Genomic DNA, 21607 nt, shown 5'->3' with positions numbered 1-21607 from the left:
ATCCCCTTGTCCAGTGATTGTCAAATGCTTCAAGGGGAACACCTTGTATTGCTTGCAACTTTTCCTATGGGTTCTAAACAGTATCACAGTTTCGGAAACTCTTTTTAGCAATCTCTGCATTGCCAGGGTCCTCAGCCCCACCCTGCTCTCCATTGTCCACATGACTGCTGGTGGATCTCTCTGGGAACTCCAGCCAATCAGTCCTGCTCCTCCGGGACTCTTACTGTGAAATCCCCACTTTCCTGGGACCAGCCTGCCCCTCCCACCCATGGCACTGATGCCCAGAGACCCCACACCAGCAGAGCCAGGTCCTCACCCTGGTTGTCACCTTCAGCCACTGCCCAATGTACACCTGGGCTGAGCCCTTCTTGAGGAAGCCTGCCTGGGCCCTCCAGAGCATCTCTGAATTGTGGAGGAAGAGGCAGGGCCCTGCCTGGGGCTGGGTGGGGCAGGTTTGGGGCCACAGGCTGAGGCTTGGAGGAGCCTGGAGGACCCGGGTAGGATGTGGGCATAGGAGGGGGCAGGCCCAAAGAGCAAGAGGAGGGCCCTGTCCTGGCCTTGCTCAAAACCAAGGCCACACAGCACTGGACCACTGGCCTGTGGGCTAGGGTCAGCATCACCAACCCGGAAGGCCCATCTGGAGGAGACGGGCCCTGGGACGGCAGGAGCTGGGCCTCCTCCCATCCTTCACACCTGGCTATGCCCTTGCGCAGTGGCTGCTTGCTCTTAGGACCAAGCCCCACGGGCCCAGGTAGCCTGTCCGGCTTTGCTCTGGGTTCTTAGGCAGTGCTTGCCAATGCTAAGCACATTTTTGTTGAAGTTGTGGAAGGATCGGTCCTCAACTGTACAGTAGGGTGGCCCTAGAAGTCTGAGATCACGACCCCCTCCCCCTGCCATTTTGTAGGTGAGACAAGAGACTTGATGACCTGCCCCAGGTCAGGCAGCAGTGAAGGGAAACGCAGAGGGCAAACATAAGCACCCTTTCCTCCCTGAGTGCCACCCGCCTGGCTCCTGAGGTCCTGGCTGAGGGCTCACTGCCCCTCAGGTACTTGAGGGCAGGGGAAGCACTGTTGGTGTCCGGCTACTGAGCAGCAGAGCTGGGAAGCCGCCTTGGGTTCTGTCTGCCCCGGGCGCTCAGGCCTCCAGGGATTTGGTAGTTCCCAGCCACTCCCAGCCCTGGGCACATGGGCAGGACACAGCTGGGGAGCGGAGTAGAGTATGCCAGGGCAGAGAAGGGAAGTCTCTGGACTGGGACCAAGAGCCAGAGATGCAGAGAGGAAGCAAGATGGCGCAAACGAGGCGGCCCCTGGCCCACCACAAGATGGCGCAAACGAGGCGGCCCCTGGCCCACCACAAGATGGCGCAAACGAGGCGGCCCCTGGCCCACCACAAGATGGCGCAAACGAGGCGGCCCCGGTCCACCACAAGATGGCGCAAACGAGGCGGCCCCTGGCCCACCACGCACTCTGCCCAGTTACTAGGCCCAGAAAGCCTCAGAGCTGAAGCTAGCCTGTTCTACCCTGGCTCCACCTGGGCTCCAGTCCACGCTGCGGTCATTTTCAGCTGTGACAGCAGCTTTGACAGCCTCCTAAAGGACCATTTCCTGCAGATGTCAAGGTGTGACTTGAACGCTAGGCCGGGGCCTGGGGTCCATGCCAGGGACAACTGACTGCCCGGTCCCAACCCTGAAAGCACCTCCTAGGCTTCCTTTATTATTTTTTGAAACAAGGTCTTACTCTGTTGCCCAGGCTGGAGTACAGTGGCACCATCTCGGCTCAGTTATCTCCACATCCTGGGCTCCAGCGATTCTACTGAGTAGGTGGGATTACAGGCACCCACCATCATACCATGTTCTTTTTTTTTTTTTTTTTTTGTATTTTTAGTCAAGATGGGGTTTTGCCATGTCGGCCAGGCTGGTCTCGAACTCCTGGTCTCAAGTGATTCACCCGCCTCAGCCTCCCAGAGGGCTGGGATTATAGGCGTACGCCAGTGTTCCCAGCTTCCTCCTAGGCTTTTGAAACTGCCCCAAGTCCTAGTCCCAGCCTAGACACCCCAGGACACCCTTCCTAAAGAAGCCCAGGAAGCAGCCAAGATGAAAACAGAATCAAGAGTCAGACGTCAAACTACAGAGAATACACAGCTCAAGGAAGGGCACCCGAAGACTCAGCCCTGCAGCTCCAGCCACACAAACACACTTGGCGTCAGTGCCAACTGTGCATTTTCAGGCTACTGGGTTTTGCACCTTGTCTACAGTTTTCTCACCCCAAGATTATTTTAAATTTTTATTTTATTTTTTTTTTGAAACAGGGTCACCCAGGCTGGAGTGCAGTGGCTCAATCAGGGCCCACTGCAGCCTGTCTCCCGGGTTCAAGCAATCCTCCCACCTCAGCATCCCAAGTAGCTGGGACTATAGGCACTCACCACCACGCCTGGCTAATCTTTGTATTTTTGGTAGAGATGGGGTTTTGCCACATTACTCTGGTTGGTCTCAAATTCCTGGGCTCAAACGATCCTCCTGCCTTAGCCTCCTAAAGTGCTGTGATTACAAGCGTGAGCCACTGTGCCCAGCTGATTATTTTTTAAAGTTCACAGTTTTCGTCAATTTATTTTTTGGTTTCATTTTTAAAATCTTAAAACGTGGGAGCCACCTGGGAAGTATGTGAGTGTACGTGGGGCCGGGCACCAGTGTCCTGGGCACCCAAGGTGGCCGTTTGTCTTTCTATGGATTTGAGGCTCGCATGTCCCCCAGCAGCTCGGTCAAGCTCTATCACAGAGTTCAGGCCAAGGATCCCATCTCTCTGGGTCACTGCACATGGGGCAAGTCTCCCAGGAGGCACTGGGCTCAGCCCTCCCCACACCACGTGCACAAAACACTCCCAGTCCAACCTTGGGAATTTCACTCCTCTAGACATAGACCAGAGTGGCACAGGACAGCCAAGACAGAAGGTGGCACCTGTACCCTGCCCAAAACCCAATCCCCAGCCCACCAGGCTGGGCAGTCCTGGGCTACCCTGGGCTCTCTGACAGGGAGAGATTACAGGACAGTGACCTGTGCAGCCCCCAAGGCCAGGAGAGAGCAGGGTGATGAGTTTCTAAAACCGCCTTCCACTTTCTATCAGAGAGCCAGCCCTGCAGAGAGGTGACCGACAGCCAGGGAAGAAGGAAGGAGCCTTAGAGGACCCTTCTCGCTCTCTCTCTTCCGTCGTTTAGTTGTGTCATCTGATGGCCGGGTCTCACCTAGCAGGAGCCAGACTCTGTGCCACACCCAACCGAGGATCTAACCCTGGAATCTGTACCACAACCAGGGAGGAAAAAATAAGGAAGGAGCTTTATTTAATATGAAGGTTGGGGTGGGGCCGGGGAGAGAGGGCGCTGTCACTTGGTGATGGTGTTCCTGCAGAGAAGAACAGGGCGTGAGGCTGCAGAGGGGGGCACAGGCCACGCCACCCCTCCCCTCCCCACCCCACACACCCCACCCCACCAGCCTCGAGTCACTCACGCGTTCATGCTCTTGCCGCTGCCACTGAGCACGATGTAGGGGGTCTTCTGAGCCTTCTGCTTCTCCTGGAGCAGGGCCACAGTGCCCAGCGGCGTGTCACTGGAGCTCATCTTCTTCAGGAGCTGCGGGGTCAGGGCCACTCAACAAGGGTTGCAGCAGGCCCCACACACCAGCCACCCCTGCCCCGGCAGGCGCAAGGCCCCCCCACGTCCCCAAGAGCACCCACCGCCTCCTCATCTAGCTTCTTCATCCGCCGCTCTGTCTTCATCTTGCCTGAGCCCTTGCCATGGAAGCGGTGGGACAGCTGCCGGAAAGCCTGGGGACACAGGGCATGAGGGGAGCTGCAGAGCCCTGGCTGGGGCCGGAGCCACCTGTGCCCACAAGGTGTGTAATAGGGCAGGTGTTGATTCACCCCAATGCCAGGCCTGGGGTGGTGGGAAGGGGATAGGAAAAGGGCACAGACCCTGGCACTCTGCAGGGCCCCAGCAGAGGCCGGGAGACCAGCTTGGCTAGCAGATGTGCTGCCATGGTGGCAGAGTACAGGGAACCTGGAGACCTGCCACGCAGGTGCGGGGCCTGGACGCTGGGGCTGGAGGGAGACACCGCAGACAGCATGGGGGCAGCTGAGTGGTGGGGCAGGAGGGTCGGGCAGCCTACAAGAGTGATGGAAGGGTCTGGATGCTGGAACGGCCCTGCAGGCCAGGAAAGCTGTTGAAGGGTTCACACGGGTGGGGACAGGAGGGCAGAGGTCCCGAGTGCCTGTGGGACCCTCCTGCCAGGCCTGCGAAAGGACTGCTGTGCCCACTAGAGACAAACTGAGGCACAGCCCTTCTCGGCCCTGAGGCCCCTCCCCACCCGTGGCACTTCCCCAGGCCCCAGCCAGAGGCTGATGGAGCCAGGACCCTGGGGCATTGCATGGCCCTGGGCTTGGCCTCCTGTGGCAGGCTGGGCCTCCGCCTGCAAAAGGCCCTGCTCACCTCCTTGGGTGTGAGTTTCCGGCCTGTCTCATCCACGTATTCGATCTTCACATCAGGTTTGTAGCCGTCCTTCTCCTTGAAGTCCTGTGTGAAGCCTCGGTACTCCTCCCGCCGGCTGTACTTGTCATCGATGGCCCTGGCCCGAGACAGAGGGGGGTCTTAGTGTGAGGAGCTGCTGCCTGCTGTGTTCCCGCAGCTCCGAGCTGGCACAGGCCCATCAGCCCTGCACACACCCCGCCACACTCACATCTTATCCTCGATGCAGTACACGGCTGAGGGCAGCGACTTATTGGGGGCCTTCACCCGGGCCACCTTCTGCACTGTGGTCTCCAGCAGCCCTAGGGACAGAGGGGTTGTGAGACTCCCAACCCCTTGAGGGCCACAGCTCCAGGGCCGCCTGAGAAGGTAGAGCAGGCCCTGAGGGGGCACCTCCCTTTCCTTGTCTCTAGAAAGCCATCAGGCCTGTTCTACAGGCAAAGCAAAGATGCCAGAAATGAGCCCCATGCCAAGGGCCACTGGCCAGGGAAATGCAAAGCTGGGGTCCTAATACCAGGGCTCTCTGCGCCACAGCTGGAACAGTTTCAACTCCCCTCTCCTTCCTGGAGCAGGTGTGGAGCCTCCAAGGCAGAGCAGACGGACAGATGCCGGGGTGGAGGGGAAGGAGTAGCTCTGGGCCAGGGAGTTGGCTCCAGCATTGGAACTGAAAGGGGAAGCAGAGGGGACCGGAGGGGACCCTGCCTGCACCTGCCGCACCGCAGGCCCTCAGCAGCCCTTTTCCTGCTGCAGCACCCAGGCCCACCCAAGTCAGGGCTGCCCTGAGCTCCCTACCTTTGTTCTGACACAGGAGCAGGGCAGCCGCCAGCCCCCTATTCACGATGGGTTCCTCGTCCAAGATGGTCGTGGAGGAGGCAGAGAACTAGGGGACACGTGACAGGGGTGGTTAGCAGGCCATACTGGCTCTTCTCAGCCCCACCCACTGGTCACCACCCGCCAGGCACCAGGCCTCCACAACATTTAATTTCCTCACTTACTCCTCAGATCGCCCTGGGAGCTCTGCAGAGCCCACTCTGGCTGAGGCTCTGGACACTGAGCCCAGTGCTCATCCCCAGCTTGAGCGCCACCCCCACGCCCACCCGCCAGCGGCGCAGCCCTCACATCCTGCTGCTGCTTCTCCTCGTCCAGGTTCACGGTGCTCCAGCCGATGTTCTCCTCCCCGTCAGATTCGGAGCCACCGTTGGCCGAGCGCTCCTCATCCCGTTCAAAGTCCTGGGGCACAAAAGGCCAGGATTGGTGCAGGCACCCAGCCAGCCCAGGGGAGCGCAGGGTGGGGCCACCCCAGACGCACCATGAGCTCCTCCTGTTCCTCGCGGTTGCCGGCCAGCCCGTAGGTGGGGATCTCCCCCAAGGTGCGGCAGAACTCGGACGTGGCGTTGAACACGATGGTCCCCTTCCGCTCAGGATCCTCATCCTCCTCCCAGCCCCGCTGGCGAGACTCCAGCTTCTTCACAATCTCCACCACCTGGGGGAGGGAGCAGCTGTGGGCAAACCCAGCAGTTTCTGGGGTGATGCCATTGAGACCCAGGAACCCAAGGGTCCTCCCTGGCAGCAGCAAGACAGGCCACGCCCACAGCCCATGCAGGCCCAGCTGCTCTCTGCCTCCCGACTCCACTCTGCACCTCTTTCACTGGGGTCACTGTTCTGCTCCAAACCCGTCAATGGGACTTGAATAGCACTTCTAGAACCCGCAGGGCAGTGAGGTGGCCCACTCTTTTGACTTCCCACAGCCTAGCTTCTTGCTTCCTGCTTCACCAAGAAAGCAGATTCCGTGACACAGGAAGAGAACTCACTCATGCTGCCAGCACTGAATCCAGCGACCCCCACACAGGCACCAGCACCCTCTGCTATCCCCCCTGTCGCAGATGCCCAGTCACACACAACGATTACCCACTATCTCCCCTCTTAAAAAAACTCCTCCCTCAACCCTGCAGCCCCAACAGCAAACTCCTCACTCCTTAGTGAAGGTTCGAGTCACTATGTCCACTTCTGCACCCCTCTTCCATTTTATATTACATTGATTTTTTAAAAAAAACTTCTGAGGCGGGTGGATTGCTTGAGTTTGGGAGATGGAGACCAGCCTGGGCAACATGCCCAAATGCCATCTCTACAAAAAATATAAAAATTAGCCATTGTGGTCACACACGCCTATAGTCTCAGCTACTGGGAGGCTGAAGTGGGAGGACTGCTTGAGCTTGGGAGATCAAGGCTGCCAAGATCACACCACTGCACTCAAGAGTGGGCAACAGAGTGAAACCCTGTCTCAAAAAAAAAAAAAAAAAATCTTCCAGGGGCTGGGTATGGTTGCTCACATCTGTAATCCTAGCACTTTCAGAGGCCAAGGCCGGAGCATCACTTGAGCCCAGGAGTTTGAGACCAGCCTGGGCAATAAGGTGAAACAGTCTCTGCAAAAAATACAAAGATCAGCCAGGCACTGTGGTGTACGCCTGTAGTCTCAGCTACTGGGAAGGCTGGGGTGGGTGGATCGCTTGAGCCTGGAGGTCGAAGCTAGGGTGAGCCGTGATGTTGCCACTGCACTCAAGCCTGGGCTGAGCAATACCCTGTCCCCCAAAAAAAAAAATCTTCCAGGACATCCAGGAACATTTACTTTTTAATGAATTTCATTGTAAACATAAAAGGGGGTACATCTAATGCATCATATGCTATTTATTTATTTTTTATTTATTTATTTTTTTGAGACGGAGTCTCGCTCTGCCGCCCAGGCTGGAGTGCAGTGGCCGGATCTCAGCTCACTGCAAGCTCCGCCTCCTGGGTTCAGGCCATACTCCTGCCTCAGCCTCCCCAGTAGCTGGGACTACAGGCGCCCGCCACATCACCCGGCTAGTTTTTTGTATTTTTTAGTAGAGACGGGGTTTCATCGTGTTAGCCAGGATGGTCTCGATCTCCTGACCTCGTGATCCGCCCGCCTCGGCCTCCCAAAGTGCTGGGATTACAGGCTTGAGCCACCGCGCCCGGCCGCATCATATGCTATTTATTTATTGAGATCATCTCACTCTGTCACCCATGCTGGAGTGCAATGGCGTGATCTCGGCTCACTGTAATCTCCACCTCCCAGGTTCAAGTGATTCTCCTGCCTCAGCCTCCTGAGTAGCTGGGATTACAGGTGCATGTCTCCACGACCAGCTGATTTTTGTATTTTTAGTAGACACAGGGTTTCACTATGTTGCCCAGGCTGGTCCCAAAACCAACTTCAAGCGATCCACCCACCTTGGCCTCCCAAAGTGCTGGGATTACAGGCGTGAACCACCACACCCAGCTGCTATGCGGTTTTTTTTGTTTGTTTGTTTTTTGAGACAGAGTCTCGCTGTTGGCCAGGCTGGAGTGAAGTGGCACCATCTTGGCTCACTGCAACCTCTGCCTCTCGGGTTCAAGTGATTCTCCTGCCTCAGTCTCCTGAGTAGCTAGGATTACGGGCATGCGCCACCATGCCCAGCTAATTTTTTTTTTGTATTTTTAGTAGAGACAGGGTTTCACCATGTTAGCCAGGATGGTCTCGATCTCATCTCGTGATCCACCTACCTCGGCCTCCCAAAGTGCTGGGATTACAGGTGTGAGCCCCTGCGCCCGGCCGCTGATATGCTTTTTAAAACAGTAACTAAACACACACCCATGTCCCTCTGCCTTGGGCTGGGGCAGCATCACTAACGCCCTGCTCAGACCTGAGCGTCCCCTCCCCATCTGTGGTCATGACTCATTGGCTTGTCTTCATGGCTTTGGCACCTAAGGACCTGCCCCTGAACAGTTATTTTGTTGTGTATTAAGTATTCTACAACCTGAGCCACACTGTACGACTCTTCTGTAATTTGTTTTGTAAAAAAATCTGTGCCTCTGAGAGTAACCCTGATGCACATGGCTGTAGCTCATCAGTTTCCCCTATGGAATCACAGCCCGTGAGCCGGATGCTCCTCGATCTCCAGCCCACTAAGGACGGACTTTTTTTGTCACAAGTACTGCAGCTGCAGGCCCACTGACACTGTGTCCTGGTGCAGGTGGGCACACTCAGGAGAGGTGTGGGGTGAGCCCGGGGCACACACACGTTCCCTCTCTTGTCTGATTAGACTCCTGCCTGTGGCTGAGGATTCTGGCTGCTCCACGTCTTTACTCATACTTGCTACTGTCAGGCTTGGACCTTTCTGCAGAATTGTTTGGGGGTGGCAGGTGCCTCACTGTTTTGGCTCAGCTTTCCGTGATCCCTCCTGAAGCTGGGTTCACCGGGTATTTTCGTGGTCAGTTAGGCTTTCTCTTCTGTGAACTGCCTGTCTTACCTACATCTTTTGCCTATTTTCTGTTTTGTTGATTTGTTTTGTCTGTTGGTATACTCTTGACATCAACCCATTCTTGGTTGTATATATGGGCAAATATCTTCTTTTTTTGGTCTGTGTTTTTACATTCTTCATATGTTTTGTAAAAAAAAAAAAAAAAAAAAAAAAAAAAAAAAAAAAAAAAAAAAAACCTTATGTTCCAATTTCTTTTTTTTTGAGACGGAGTCTCGCTCTGTCACCCAGGCTGGAGTGCAGTGACACGATCTCGGCTCACTGCAAGCTCCGCCTCCTGGGTTCGCACTACTCTCCTGCCTCAGCCTCCCAAGTAGCTGGGACTACAGGCGCCCACCACCATGCCCAGCTATTTGTTTTTGTTTTCTTTTTTGTATTTTTTTTTGTTGTTGTTAGACAGAGTTTCAATCTTGTTACCCAGACTGGAGTGCAATGGCACCATCTCGGCTCACCGCAACCTCTGCCTCCCAGGTTCAAGTGATTCTCCTGCCTCAGCCTCCCGAAATAGCTGGGATTACAGGTGCCCACCACCATGCCCAGCAAACTAAAAACACATTTTTAGAGATGGGTTGGGCAGGGGGGAATCTTGCTATGTTGCCCAGCCTGGTCTCGAACTCCTGGCCTCAAGCAATTCTCTTGCTTTGGCTATGCTAACGACTTAAACAAATCTTGTTTTTTTTTTTTTTGAGGCGGAGTCTCGCTCTGTCGCCCAGGCTGGAGCGCAGTGGCCGGATCTCAGCTCACTGCAAGCTCCGCCTCCCGGGTTCCCGCCATTCTCCTGCCTCAGCCTCCCGAGTAGCTGGGACTACAGGCGCCGCCACCACGCCCGGCTAGTTTTTTGTATTTTTAGTAGAGACGGGGTTTCACCAGGTTAGCCAGGATGGTCTCGATCTCCTGACCTCGTGATCCGCCCGCCTCGGCCTCCCAAAGTGCTGGGATTACAGGCGTGAGCAGCCGCGCCCGGCCTTAAACACATCTTTTCTACCAAAAAGTTAGAAATGTAATTTCCTTAGTTTGATTCCGAAATGTTATGTTTTTACTTTGAAGTTCTTAATCTATCTGCGAGGTGTGAGGTACAAACCCAATTTCACTTTTTCCCCAAACAGATAACTGACTGTCCCAAGCCCACTCACTGCACTGATGAGCATCTCTTTCCACCGGGACACAGTTCTGTCTCGGGGCCCCTCTGTCTGGTCTCTCTGTCCTATTAGTCTATCCTTATGCAATCTCACACTGCCACAATGCCCCTACTTTATCCAGTTTCAGAATCAGTTTGCCAGCTTCGAAAACAGTCCCTACTGGGATTTTTACTGGAATTGCATTTAACCTAGAAATGAACTACATGATATGGACATCTTGACAATATGTTGTCCTATCTAGGAACTGTGTACCCCCTAAATTCATATGGGGAAGCCCTAACCCCCAATGACTGTATGTGGACAGAGTACCTTTAGGGAGGTGGAGATTGCAGTGAGCTAATAGGAGCCACTGCGCCCCAACCTGGGCGACAAAGTGAGACACTGTCACAAAACAAAACAATCCCTCAATTCCAAGGATCCTCTCTGTCCTCTCCATCCTTTCTTTGTAGTTCACTGACTGTATTAACCTCAATCTAGTAATTCTTCAACCACATCACGACTCCAGGCCCTGTCCTCACACCCATCACTCTCTGTTATGTCCCTCAGTACCCAGTTTAGACTCGGGGGAAAACAACAGAACCTCTCCTTTGTGAAACGCTTAACTGCCTTGTCCCTCCTCCCTAGAAAACCCAATCCTCAATCCTACCATCTACTGCTTCAGGGCATTAATCCCACCATCCCCGTCCTCAGCTCATTAATCCCACCATCCCCGTCCTCAGCTCATTAATCCCACCATCCCTCCTCCTCAGCAGCCCATTAATCCCACCATCTTCCTCCTCAGCTCATTGATCCCACCATCCCCCTCCTCAGCAGCCCATTAATCCCACCATCAACTTCCTCAGCTCATTAATCCCACCATCCCCCTCCTCAGCTCATTGATCCCACCACCATCCCCCTCCTCAGCTCATTAATCCCACCATCCCTCTCCTCAGCAGCCTATTAACCCCACCATCTTCCTCCTCAGCTCATTAATCCCACCATCCCTCTCCTCAGCAGCCTATTAATCCCACCATCTTCCTCCTCAGCTCATTAATCCCACCATCCTCCTCCTCAGCAGCCCATTATTCCCAACATCTTCCTCCTCAGCTCATTGATCCCACCATCCCCCTCCTCAGCAGCCCATTAATCCCACCATCAACTTCCTCAGCTCATTAATCCCACCATCCTCCTCCTCAGCTCATTAATCCCACCATCCCCCTCCTCAGCTCATTGATCCCACCATCCCCCTCCTCAGCTCATTAATCCCACCATCCCTCTCCTCAGCAGCCTATTAATCCCACCATCTTCCTCCTCAGCTCATTAATCCCACCATCCCCCTCCTCAGCAGCCTATTAATCCCACCATCTTCCTCCTCAGCTCATTAATCCCACCATCCTCCTCCTCAGCAGCCCATTAATCCCATCTTCCTCCTCAACTCATTAATCCCACCATCCCCCTCCTCAGCTCATTAATCCCACCATCCCCCTCCTCAGCTCACTAATCTCACCATCAACTTCCTCAGCTCATTAATCCCACCATCCTCCTCCTCAGCTCATTTATCCCACCATCCCCCTCCTCAGCCCATTAATCCCACCATCCCCCTCCTCAGCCCATTAATCCCACCATCCACGCTGCCTGGCAGGCCTGCTCTTCTCCAATGGTATGTCTGCCCACCACTCTCCAGAACAGTATCTCCCGTCTCTTCGCACCACCACCCCTGCCTCCTCGTCACTCGAGAACACCGGAGCAATCGGACATGGGCTGCCTTGACTTCCCCTAACCAAGGTCACCACAGCTGCTGTGCCCTCCCCACCTTCCCTCCCGAAATAAATGACGACACGAGCTGGCTTCGCTCAAGCCCACCCTCCATTTGTACTCTAGGCTCCACCACTGCCTGCCAAAATCTTTTTCCTCTTCCGTCATAAATTTGTCTCTCCCACATACTCTAGAATCTCCATTAGTCAGAAAAAGGCTCCTTTGCGGGTGTGAAACTTGATTGGATGCTGCTTACAACAAAAAATTAAAAAGACATTTTGGGGGATAACTGGAAAGTCTGGGCATGCGAGCTGCTGTTTTACAGCATTTATGGGCTTGTTAGGGCAGTGTGGCTATGCGGGAGAAGGCCCTGATTTCGTGAGATGCCTGCTGAAGTAGTTAAGGATGCAGTATCATGATATCTGCAACTTGCAGTGGTCAGCAAAAAAAGAAGAGAAAGAACTGTAACAATATTTATAATTACTGACTCTAGAAGACAAAGGTGTTCACTGTGATAGGCTTTCCACTTTTCTGCCTGCACAGTATGTGGGGTGTGGCTCATATGTTTAAAAAACCTTCTAAGTGGCCAGGCACAGTGGCTCATGCCTGTAATCCCAGCACTTTGGGAGGCTGAGGCAGGTGTATCATGAGGTCAGGAGTTTGAGACCAGCCTGACCAACATGGTGAAACCCCGTTTCTTCTAAAAATACAAAAATCAGCTGGGTGTAGCGGTGTGCACCTGTAGTTCCAGCTACTCAGGAGGCTGAGACAGGAGAATTGCTTGAGCCCGGGAGGTGGAGGTTGCAGTGAGCCGAGATCGTGCCACTGCACTTCAGCCTGGAAACAGAGCAAGACTCCGTCTCAAAAAACAACAACAAAAACTTTCTAGGCTAGACCGGGCCTGGTGGCTCAAGCCTGTAACCCCAGTACTTTGGGAGGTGGAGGCAAGAGGATTGTTCGAGCTCAGGAATTTGAGACCAGCCTGAGCAACACACTGAGACCCTCTACAAAAATTCTGCAAATTTGCCAGGTGTGGTGGCGCATGCCTGTGCTCTCCGCTACTTGAGAGGCTGAGGCAGGAGGATCCCTTGAGCCCGGCAGTTCAAGGCTGCAGTGAACTATGATCACGCCACTGCACTCCAGCTTGGGCAACAGAACGAGACCTTGTTTCTTAAAACAACAACAACAGAAACAACTTCCTAGGTGAGTCTAATGTTCAGGCAGGCTGAGATCCATGGGACTAATAACCCTTATGTTCATTTCAGTCATAAAACAGCCCTGTCAGCCTATCACCCCATTTATCTGTTCCTTTTTAGAGCCAGGCCATGCAAACTATGTCCCACCACCTGTTCTTAGAAATAAAGTGTTACTGGAACCCAGTCACGCCCACTCATTTACAGACTGTCTTGGCTGTTTTCCCTACAACAGCAGAGCACCCAAGGTGCCAGACAGAGACCATAAGCCCTTAAACCTCAAATACGCCCTCTCCAGCCCTTTAAACCTCAAATATGTCCTCTCCAGTCCGGACCAGTCTCTGTCCCGGGTGCAGCCCTCACTTCCTCAACTCCCCTGTCCTCCCGGTCTTGAATCCACTGCAACTATTCCCTCTTTGCCTCCCAGTGGTATCAGAAGCCTACCTCCCTTGCTCCCTCTCCTGGACACCCTTTCTTGGCTTCTTCCTAGGTGAGAAGTGTGGGGTTGGGCTAAAAATGTGGCCTCTGGAATGACGGAGGTGACAGAACCTTCCTCATAGAGTGTTGCTGGGAGGATGGAATGAATCAACAAATACAGAGCATGCGGGCAGTGCCTGGCACACTGTGCCTATGGGGCAGCGATGACCATGGGCTCAAGACTCCCCCTGCGTTGGCCTCCTGACCTCTCCGTCTCAGCTCACACCACCCCCTCACTCTCTGCTCTGCTCTGGCCTCCCTGGCCTTCAGGCACTCTAAGGTCTCTTCTCCTGAGATATCTGCTGGTTGGTCTACCGCCTAAACGTCAGCCTGTCACCTGCTGCCACCCCTAATCCCTCGCAAGGCTGGCTCTTTTGTGTGACTCAAGTCTCAGCTGAACTAGTACCTTGGAAAGGTCTTCCCTGCACTCCCCCGTCTAAGATCCCAACCCCCAACACATTATATTGGTCTACTGAGTGCCCAGCTCCCGTCACCATCAGAAATTACCGTTCCTGCGTTCACAAGGTCACTGCTGCTCCCTAAGCTCTCCCCCACACACTCTAGAAAGCCACTTCCCTGAGTCCAGGGCCCCGTGGCTGTCCTGTTCACCCTTCTCGGCCCAAGAACAATGCACTACTCACAGCAGGCACTCAACAAACATGCACAGGAAGAGAGAGGCGAGGAAAGGATCCCCTACTAAAGCAGGCATCTAAAAACTTTTGCAAAACATGACTTTTAAACAGAAAACATGACTTTAACCAGGGCTGGTCGCAGTGGCTCACACCTGTAATCTTAGCATTTTCGGAGGCCAAGGCAGGCAGATCATGAGGTCAGGAGTTGGAGACCAGCCTGGCCAACACGGTGAAACCCCGTCTCTGCTACAAATACAAAAATTAGCCAGTGTGGTGGCAGGCACCTGTAATCCCAGCCACTCAGGAGGCTGAGGAATGAGAATCACTTGAACCAGGGAGGCGGAGGCTGCAGTGAGCCGAGGCCGCGCCATTGCACTCCAGCCTGGGCAACAGAGCAAAACTCTGTCTCAAAAAAAAAAAACCCAGAAAACAAAAAACAAATGGAAAAGAGGTTTCAGACAGGAATGTGGCTGTTCTCTATGACACATGTGCTCGTGAGGACAGGTGACTGCCGATGCACTGGTAGCCCCAGGCCTGCCCATGCCCAGCCTCACCTTCTCGCCACTGTCTCGCAGCTGCTGTAGCTGCTGTAACTGTCGTAGCCGGCGTCCCTTCTCCAGCTGCTTCTGCAGCTCCAGCTCCGCCTCATCCTCCTCCAGCACCTGCGGGGACCCCGGCTGTGGAGCTCCACCTTCCTCTGGGGGAAACACAGGGGATGCCTGCTCAGACCATCTTCTCCAACCCGGGGCTCCTGTCCCTGCCCCCTCCCATCCCCTGGCCAGGCCCTCACCCTCATCACTGATGTCCATGTTCTCCACTCGGGTGTCATCCGACGGCAGGGGCTGAGGCACGGACTCCTTCTCCTCCTCCACCTCAGACACTCGGCGGCGACCCCGTCCCCGCAGTCTGAGGGAAGGAGGCCGCTCTGGTGAGCACTGGCCCCCGGGCCACCCCAGCCCAGCCCTCTTGCCCCACCACGGTGTCCAAGCCCACCTGGAACCAAAGTCCCCATCCTGAGTCTGGTCCCCAAGAGGCAACAGGTCATCTGCCCGCACTACGACCTCCTTCTCCTTCTTGCGGATTTTCCTCACCCTCCGCTTGGTCCTTCTAAAGGCCACCTGAGGGGAAGAGGGAGGCGTGGGGCGGGGCGGGGAAACGCAGGCCACCACAAGCCCGCGAGGATGAACGCTTCTTTGGTGTTCCTCTGTGCTAGCCAGTGTCCTGGGCACTTCTCACACATGAGCAACACGTGGGGTGGTTACTATCTCCATTCCACTGATGAGCTAGGGAAACTGGGGCACAGAGAGGTTAAGTACCTTCCCCAAGGTCGCCCAGCTCCTAGGTGGGAGAGCCGGGCAGTCTGGCTCCAGAGTCCTGCTCTTACCCACTGAGCAAGACGCCTACTACACCAGCTGTCTACCTCACGTTCACACAGTCACTCTGCAGACAGAATCCAGGCACACCTTTCCAGTCACCCCTCACCCATGTTGTCACTCCTCACAGCAACCTCAGGAAGTGGCTCCTATCACTGCCACTCCAGATGGGGCACTCCAGACTCACAGATGGCTTACCCAAGGCACAAGCTGGCAGCATGGCAGAGCGGAAACACTAACTGGGGCCCATCTGGCTCAGCAGCACTGACCCGTCAACACCTGGTGCCTCCCCAGGTTGCCATTTACTGCTCGCCGGCGAGGCCAAGCGCTTTGTGAACACAAATACTTGCCCTCTCTTCCCAGTGCCTGCGGGCAGCGCAGGAGCCCCAGGGGGAGAGAGAATCGTGACCCTGAGTATAAGGTGCAAGAAGGCTCACCATCTCCTCAGGTGTGAGGTACTCAGAGGCCAGCCGGGGCCCCACTGTGCTCAGGGACTGAGCCTGCAGCCGCAACTTGGCCCGGATCTCCTCCAGCTCCCGTTCCCGCAGGCCATCAGCCATGCCCCCCTGCTCCAAGTGGAAGGAATGCGGCCGCTCCCCCTCAAGCTCTTCGTCGTACTTGGACAGGATAGAGCGAGGTTTTTGCTGCAAGGCAAGAGGTACAGGTTGGGACCCAGGGTGGCTCCTGAAAAGCCACTGAGCCACCACCTCCTCAGAGCCCCTATTCCCGACATTCTCCACCCCAGCCCCCGCCGCCCAGCCTGCTCAGGCCGTGCCTGCGCCAGGTCGTCCACACTCTCGTCCTCGGCATAAGGCAGGTAGTCAGGCTTCTTCTTCCGCAGCTCCACATTTTTCTCTGCCCGCTCCTTATCCACCAGGTTCACGTTCACCAGCACGTCCTCCTCCTCCTGCAGCACGCCTGCGGGCAGCACAGAGCAGTGGCCATTCACACTTGTCTGCAACTCAGCAGAGGCTGTGCCCCGACCCAAGGCACCCAGCTCGCGTCACCTTTGTCCTTGAGGGTGAGGATCATGGTCTCCCCTTCTCGGAAGGAATCAATGGCATGCTCCACGGTGAGGCCCTGCAGGTCCCGGGCACTGTACAGGTCCTAACGGAAGAATCAGGCGAGTAAGGAACCTCCCTCCATGCGCCCAACCTTGGGATTCCAGGTAGCAAGGCCGCCAGTGCACCCTGCACCACCCGCCCCGGCTGCCGCAGCCTCACCTGCCGCCTCTGCCCGAACTCCTCCTCCACCAGAGTGCTGACACCAAACTCTTGGTCCATCTCCTCCAGTAACTTGGCCTATGGGACAGGGAGGAGTGACCTAGGACCTCAGGCCACTCAGCATCACCAGAAAACACTCAGGGCTCTACCAAGTGGAGTGCAAAATGAGCAGGTCTTGCAGGAAAGTTGCTGAGAATCCAAAGCGGATGCTACCGACCACAGCCCGTCCTCTCTCCGAACCCCGTCTCACCTCTCTGGGGTCGGCCCCTGCCTCAGTGCCCAGTCAGGCCACCAGAAGCACTGGGCAAACACCCCATGCTGCCCAGGTGCTCACCCTCTTCTCTGCCAGGTCTTTCTCCTTCTGCAGCTGCCGGCTCCTCTCAATCCAGGCTGCAGTGTCGTCCAGCCAGGGATCATCCTCTCCTAGGGTCTTTATCTTCCTGAAGAGGGGAGAAAGTGATGCTCGAGGAGCCCAGCTCCTGCTCCCAACCCCACTCAAAAGGCAGCCAAGGATGGTGGCCTCCCCAGCCCTTCCCTTGCCTGCCCTGGCCAGGACCCCTCACCCCAGCTTTTGGTTCAGCAGGCGCTTCTCCTTGGCAGCCGCCAGCTTCTCCCGCAGCTCCTCTCGCTGTCGCAAGGCCATAGGATTGATGACATCGGCTGTCACGGGCTCCTCCTTGGTGCCCGCCTCTGGAAGGGGGGCCCAGACGTGAGGCTATGCCCGCCCATGGCTGGTGGGGAGAGGAGGGAGCCACTCACCCTGCCCCCTTCCAGCTCAGGGGGCCAGAAGGGGTCAGGACAGGAAGGAACAATCCTTCACCTCCCTGCTCCCACTTCGTCCCCACACTCCTGGCCAACCCACGCAGCACAACAGGACCCTCTGTGGCTCCAAAGCTTCTCAAATCGTGCTTTAAAGAAAAACAACAGACCCACCCCCGCACAGCCCAGTTTGCAGCAAGTGTGCACGTCTTCCAGTCCATCTAACAACACCTCACAGCCAGAGTGAGTATGCGACGGCCACGGCTCTAACTCAGAGAACAAGCAGAGTCCCAGGTCCCCATTATAACAGCAAGAAGGGACCTCGTGCCTTCCGGCAAATATGCATGTGTAAGACCACTAAACCGTGCTGAACCTGCCCTCTAATCCCACCTTCTTCAAAGACCCCTTCAGATAGCCCTTTCTCCCAAACCCCATCCTCAGCCCCATACTCACCCTTCTTGATGGCATTGACCTCCAAGGGTTTCAGCCCCAGCTTTGCCCGGAGTTTACTGAGAACAAGAGATACAAGTGTTAGGGGCTATCAAAGACACAGGGCGCCATGTGCATTTCCAGACAGACAGGAGGAGAAACAGGGTGGGAGTGAGCGGTCCCAAACACACGGTCTGCCCCAGGAAGCCTAGGACACTGGGAAGGGCCCTGGCCTCCAAAGCAGGAAACATGGGCGCCAGCCTGGTCTGCATCTAACTGGTGAATGCCACCTTACTCTTAGGTATTAGTTTCCTCTTCTATAACTTTACTGTTGGCTAAAATTATTTATACAAACTTTCCAACTCCAATTAGCACACTTTCATGTGAGAAAGCCTCCCCAGGGCTGGCCCCAGAGCCACCTATCTTAGAAAAACAAAGTGGGGCCAGGCGCGGTGGCTCAAGCCTGTAATCCCAGCACTTTGGGAGGCCGAGACGGGCAGATCACGAGGTCAGGAGATTGAGACCATCCTGGTTAACACGGTGAAACCTCGTCTCTACTAAAAAATGCAAAAAAACTAGCCAGGCGAGGTGGCGGGCGCCTGTAGTTCCAGCTACTCGGGAGGCTGAGGCAGGAGAATGGCGTAAACCCGGGAGGCAGAGCTTGCAGTGAGCTGAGATCTGGCCACTGCACTCCAGCCTGGGTGACAGAGCGAGACTCTATCTCCAAAAAAAAAAAAAAAAGAAAAAGAAAAAGAAAAACAAAGTGGAAACAAGGGAGACAGTACTCACTTGGTCTCCTCGATGCTGAGTGAGGAGGCATCGCCTGAGCTAGTTTTGGAGCTGGCAGCTGGAAGAAGAAGAAGCATGGCTCAGGAGCTGAACATAGGGCCAAGAAGCCAGCATCGTCGGCTCCAACTGCAGGATCAAAGATGAGGGCCCCTCACCAGCACCTGGGCCTGATGAAACAGCAGAAAACAGCAGCTTCTTCCACCCAAGCTCCCCAGCAGCTCCTCTGCCCGAGTCCAGTCTCAGAGCCCTGCCTCTTCTGCGCACCTTCCTTTCCTGACCCAAGAGATCCAAACTGCTACAGTCACCATTCTGCCCTCTCCTTTTTTCTTTCATTTTTTTTTTAAGAGACAAGGTGTCTTAAAGAGATGGAGCAAGACTTTGTCTCAAAAAAAAAACCTCTTCCTTTCCTGCATTCCCATCCTGTATCTTAAAAGCTCCACCCTCCACCTGGGCCCTGGATCCCAATCTCTTCAGGCTCCCCAAAGTCACCAGTCTCCTTCGTTTCTAATCTAACGGGTTCTTTTCAGTTCTGGTTTTGCTTGATCTCCTGTGGTATGTGGGACTGTTGATCACTCCCTCCTTCTAACAATACTCTGTTTCCAAAGTTCCCATGACACAAAGGTTTTCCTGCCTCTTTGGTTACTCTATTTCCTTTTCTTGGTAACATCTTTCTCTGCCTACTACTAACATAAGGACATTTCTCAGGTTCTATTCCTGATTCCAGCTTCTCATGTCGCATTCTTTCAGGGGAATTCACTGGCCACCCAGATACTGACTCCCAGTGGCTTTATCCAGTCCAATCTCTGGATTTCCCCATGCACATAAACCTTGACAACCCCAAAAGTGAATTATCTTCCCCCACCCCGCTCCAAATCTCCTTCTCTTCCCTACTCCTCAATTTCAGCAGAAATGACACCCACTACCTATCTGGCTACTCAAGCCAAAATTCAAGGAGTCATCCTCAATTCCTTCTCCTTCCCACCCTCATACAAGTGCTGAGTTCTGTTCATTTCTCCTCCAAAACACCTCTCCAACCTGTCCACTTCTCTCCACCCCACTGCTGCTGCCTTGGTGCAGGCCACCATCAGCCCTCGCCTGGTCTGTAGCCCTCCTGATTTCCTGGTCTCCAATCCTGACCACCTTTGACTAAGTTCTCAATCTAGTAACGTTTACAAAATACGGATCTGAGCAACTCACTCCTCAACTCACAGCCATGGCTCCCTACTACCCTCAAGACAATCTACATTTCTTAACAGAGCCTACAGTACAGGGTCCTTTGTGTTCACATCCCTGCCTATCTTACTCCTTCCTTTCTCTACCATGAGCCCTACAAGATTCGTCCAATACGATTCGTCAAATACCAGGTTTTTCTTGCCTCTGCATACGCTGACACTACTTCATTCATTCATTCAACACATTTATTGAGAATCTGTGATTGTACAAGACAACTGAGGAAAATGGAAGCCCTCTGTCCTCAAGGAGCCAGGTGGAGACAGTCTACCTCTAATCCCAAACAACTGTAGAAAAGCTTTTTTGAGACAGAGTCTCGCTTTGTTGCCCAGGCTGGAGCGCATTGGCGGGATCGCAACTCACTGCAGCCTCTAACTTCTGGGCTCACGGGATCCCGTAGAAAGACTATTTAATAAGAATTGATACAGACAGCCTGGGGGTTTCCTGGCCCGGAGAGCTTCGCTGACACTGCGCGCACACCCAGACCCGCGCGTTCCGGGACCCCTGCCCGACCCGCCCCTGCGCAGGCCCCGCCTCCTCACCGGCCTCATAGCCGTCATCGCGTTTCTCCCGCTTCACGCGCCGCTCCGAGGGCTCTGCCTGGCTGCGCTCCCGCCCGTGCGTGCTGCTCCGGGCCTCAGCTTCGGCCCCGCGCCGCCCGCTCCCGCGCTCGCCCCCACGTTCCCGGCTCCGCTTCCGTCGTTCGCCACCGCTACCGCCACTGCCGCCACTCCGGTGCTTGTGTTTTTTGTGTTCCCGGTGCCGCGGCGGCTGCTCGGTGGCGCCCCCGGTGCCGGCCGCCGCCGTCGTCCCGGTCGCCTCCTTCTCTCCGCGGTGCTTTTTGGACGACCCCATAGTGGCACGTCCACTCCAAGCCGGGCTGCCGCCGAGCCCAGACAACGCAAAATGGAAATACTTCCGGGTCGCTCGTCAGCCGCTGTCGTGTTGCCGGAAACTAAGAGCGGCTGCTTCCGTCGCTCACCTTGGAGCCGGCCCCAGAGACTCATGGGAAAACCGGGATCACAGCTCCCCTGCACATTCGCGCCGTCGCAGGTCGGGTGGGTTCTTTGAGCCAGTGGTCCCGTTGTGCATGCGCTCCTCAAGGGAAGCGGAATTAACCCGGAGATGGGATCCCAGAACCGGAAGGACTTAGAGGACCTTAAGCCAGTGTCTTCGTGGCTGGAAGTTCCTCCCCGGCATCGCTGCGCTTGCACTTCAGCGGCAACGGGGTGTTCACTACCTCACGGCCTTTCCGTAGACACCTCCCTCCTACAATGGGTGCTCGCTTAGTGGACTCCTAGGGTCGTGGCTTCAACGGGTGTTGTTTTCCCGTTATCTCCAATTCCACAGCCCAGTTTCCGACCCCGCTATAACCAGTATCGTCAGGGAACGCTTCGTTCCCACGTTCCCTGGTTTTTTTGTTTTGTTTTTTTCCCTTGAGATAGGATCTCACTCTTGCTCAGGCTGGAGTGCAGTGGCGCGATCACGGCGCACTGCAGCCTCGACCTCCCGGGCTCAAGTGATCCTACCCCCTCAGCCTTTCCAGTAGCTGGGACTACTACGAGTGAACGCTACCACGCCCCTTTAATTTTTGTATTTTTTTGTAGATGGGAGGGGGGTGTCTCCAACTCCTGAGGCCAGGCTATCCACCCGCCTTGGCCTCCCTAAGTGCTGAGATTACAGGCATGCGCCCCTGCGCCCAACCCTGGATTGGATTTTTTAAACCCGCGCCCCGTGAACTGTTAAGACTGAAGGAGCGCCACATGAGCGTCAGTGTATCCGTGGAACCCCTGAAATTGAATGC

The 21607-nt window shown here is 55.2% G+C and overlaps 1 protein-coding gene across 2 annotated transcripts; it reads right to left on the bottom strand.

Annotated features, from left to right (window-relative positions):
* Nucleotides 1-2572: 2572 nt before the first annotated feature.
* SART1 (spliceosome associated factor 1, recruiter of U4/U6.U5 tri-snRNP) lies at nucleotides 2573-20858 on the bottom strand. 2 transcript variants are annotated; one of them, XM_010366444.2, is made up of 20 exons: nucleotides 20346-20858; nucleotides 18574-18631; nucleotides 17809-17864; nucleotides 17160-17286; nucleotides 16931-17036; nucleotides 16597-16674; nucleotides 16381-16480; nucleotides 16149-16291; nucleotides 15811-16017; nucleotides 14994-15118; nucleotides 14791-14906; nucleotides 14555-14697; nucleotides 5822-5995; nucleotides 5632-5742; nucleotides 5305-5392; nucleotides 4724-4814; nucleotides 4477-4612; nucleotides 3726-3815; nucleotides 3500-3621; nucleotides 2573-3394 (listed from the first exon to the last, which is right to left on the bottom strand). In XM_010366444.2, exons 1-20 carry the CDS (start codon nucleotides 20656-20658, stop codon nucleotides 3376-3378), a joined length of 2403 nt encoding a protein of 800 aa, XP_010364746.1. In that variant the 5' UTR covers nucleotides 20659-20858; the 3' UTR covers nucleotides 2573-3375. The 2 variants fall into 2 exon arrangements, with proteins under 2 accessions (XP_010364746.1, XP_010364747.1); XM_010366445.2 differs by having other exon boundaries at nucleotides 17160-17327; nucleotides 20346-20605.
* Between the last annotated feature and the right edge of the window lie 749 nt (nucleotides 20859-21607).

This window comes from Rhinopithecus roxellana, chromosome 15 (assembly GCF_007565055.1).
Source record: "Rhinopithecus roxellana isolate Shanxi Qingling chromosome 15, ASM756505v1, whole genome shotgun sequence".
Taxonomy (NCBI): Eukaryota; Metazoa; Chordata; class Mammalia; order Primates; family Cercopithecidae; genus Rhinopithecus; species Rhinopithecus roxellana.
Note: the sequence above shows the minus strand (reverse complement) of the source record. Positions and strands in the feature narration are given on the sequence as shown.

Excerpts from the sequence above, each read along its gene's own strand:
- SART1 (XM_010366444.2), bottom strand. The coding sequence starts at position 20,658 with ATGGGGTCGTCCAAAAAGCACCGCGGAGAGAAGGAGGCGACCGGGACG. Across the intron at positions 17,037-17,159 it reads CTGCTGAACCAAAAGCTGGG|GAAGATAAAGACCCTAGGAG; the intron begins GTGAGGGGTCCT and ends TCCCCTCTTCAG. Across the intron at positions 4,815-5,304 it reads GCTCCTGTGTCAGAACAAAG|GGCTGCTGGAGACCACAGTG; the intron begins GTAGGGAGCTCA and ends CTCTGTCCCTAG.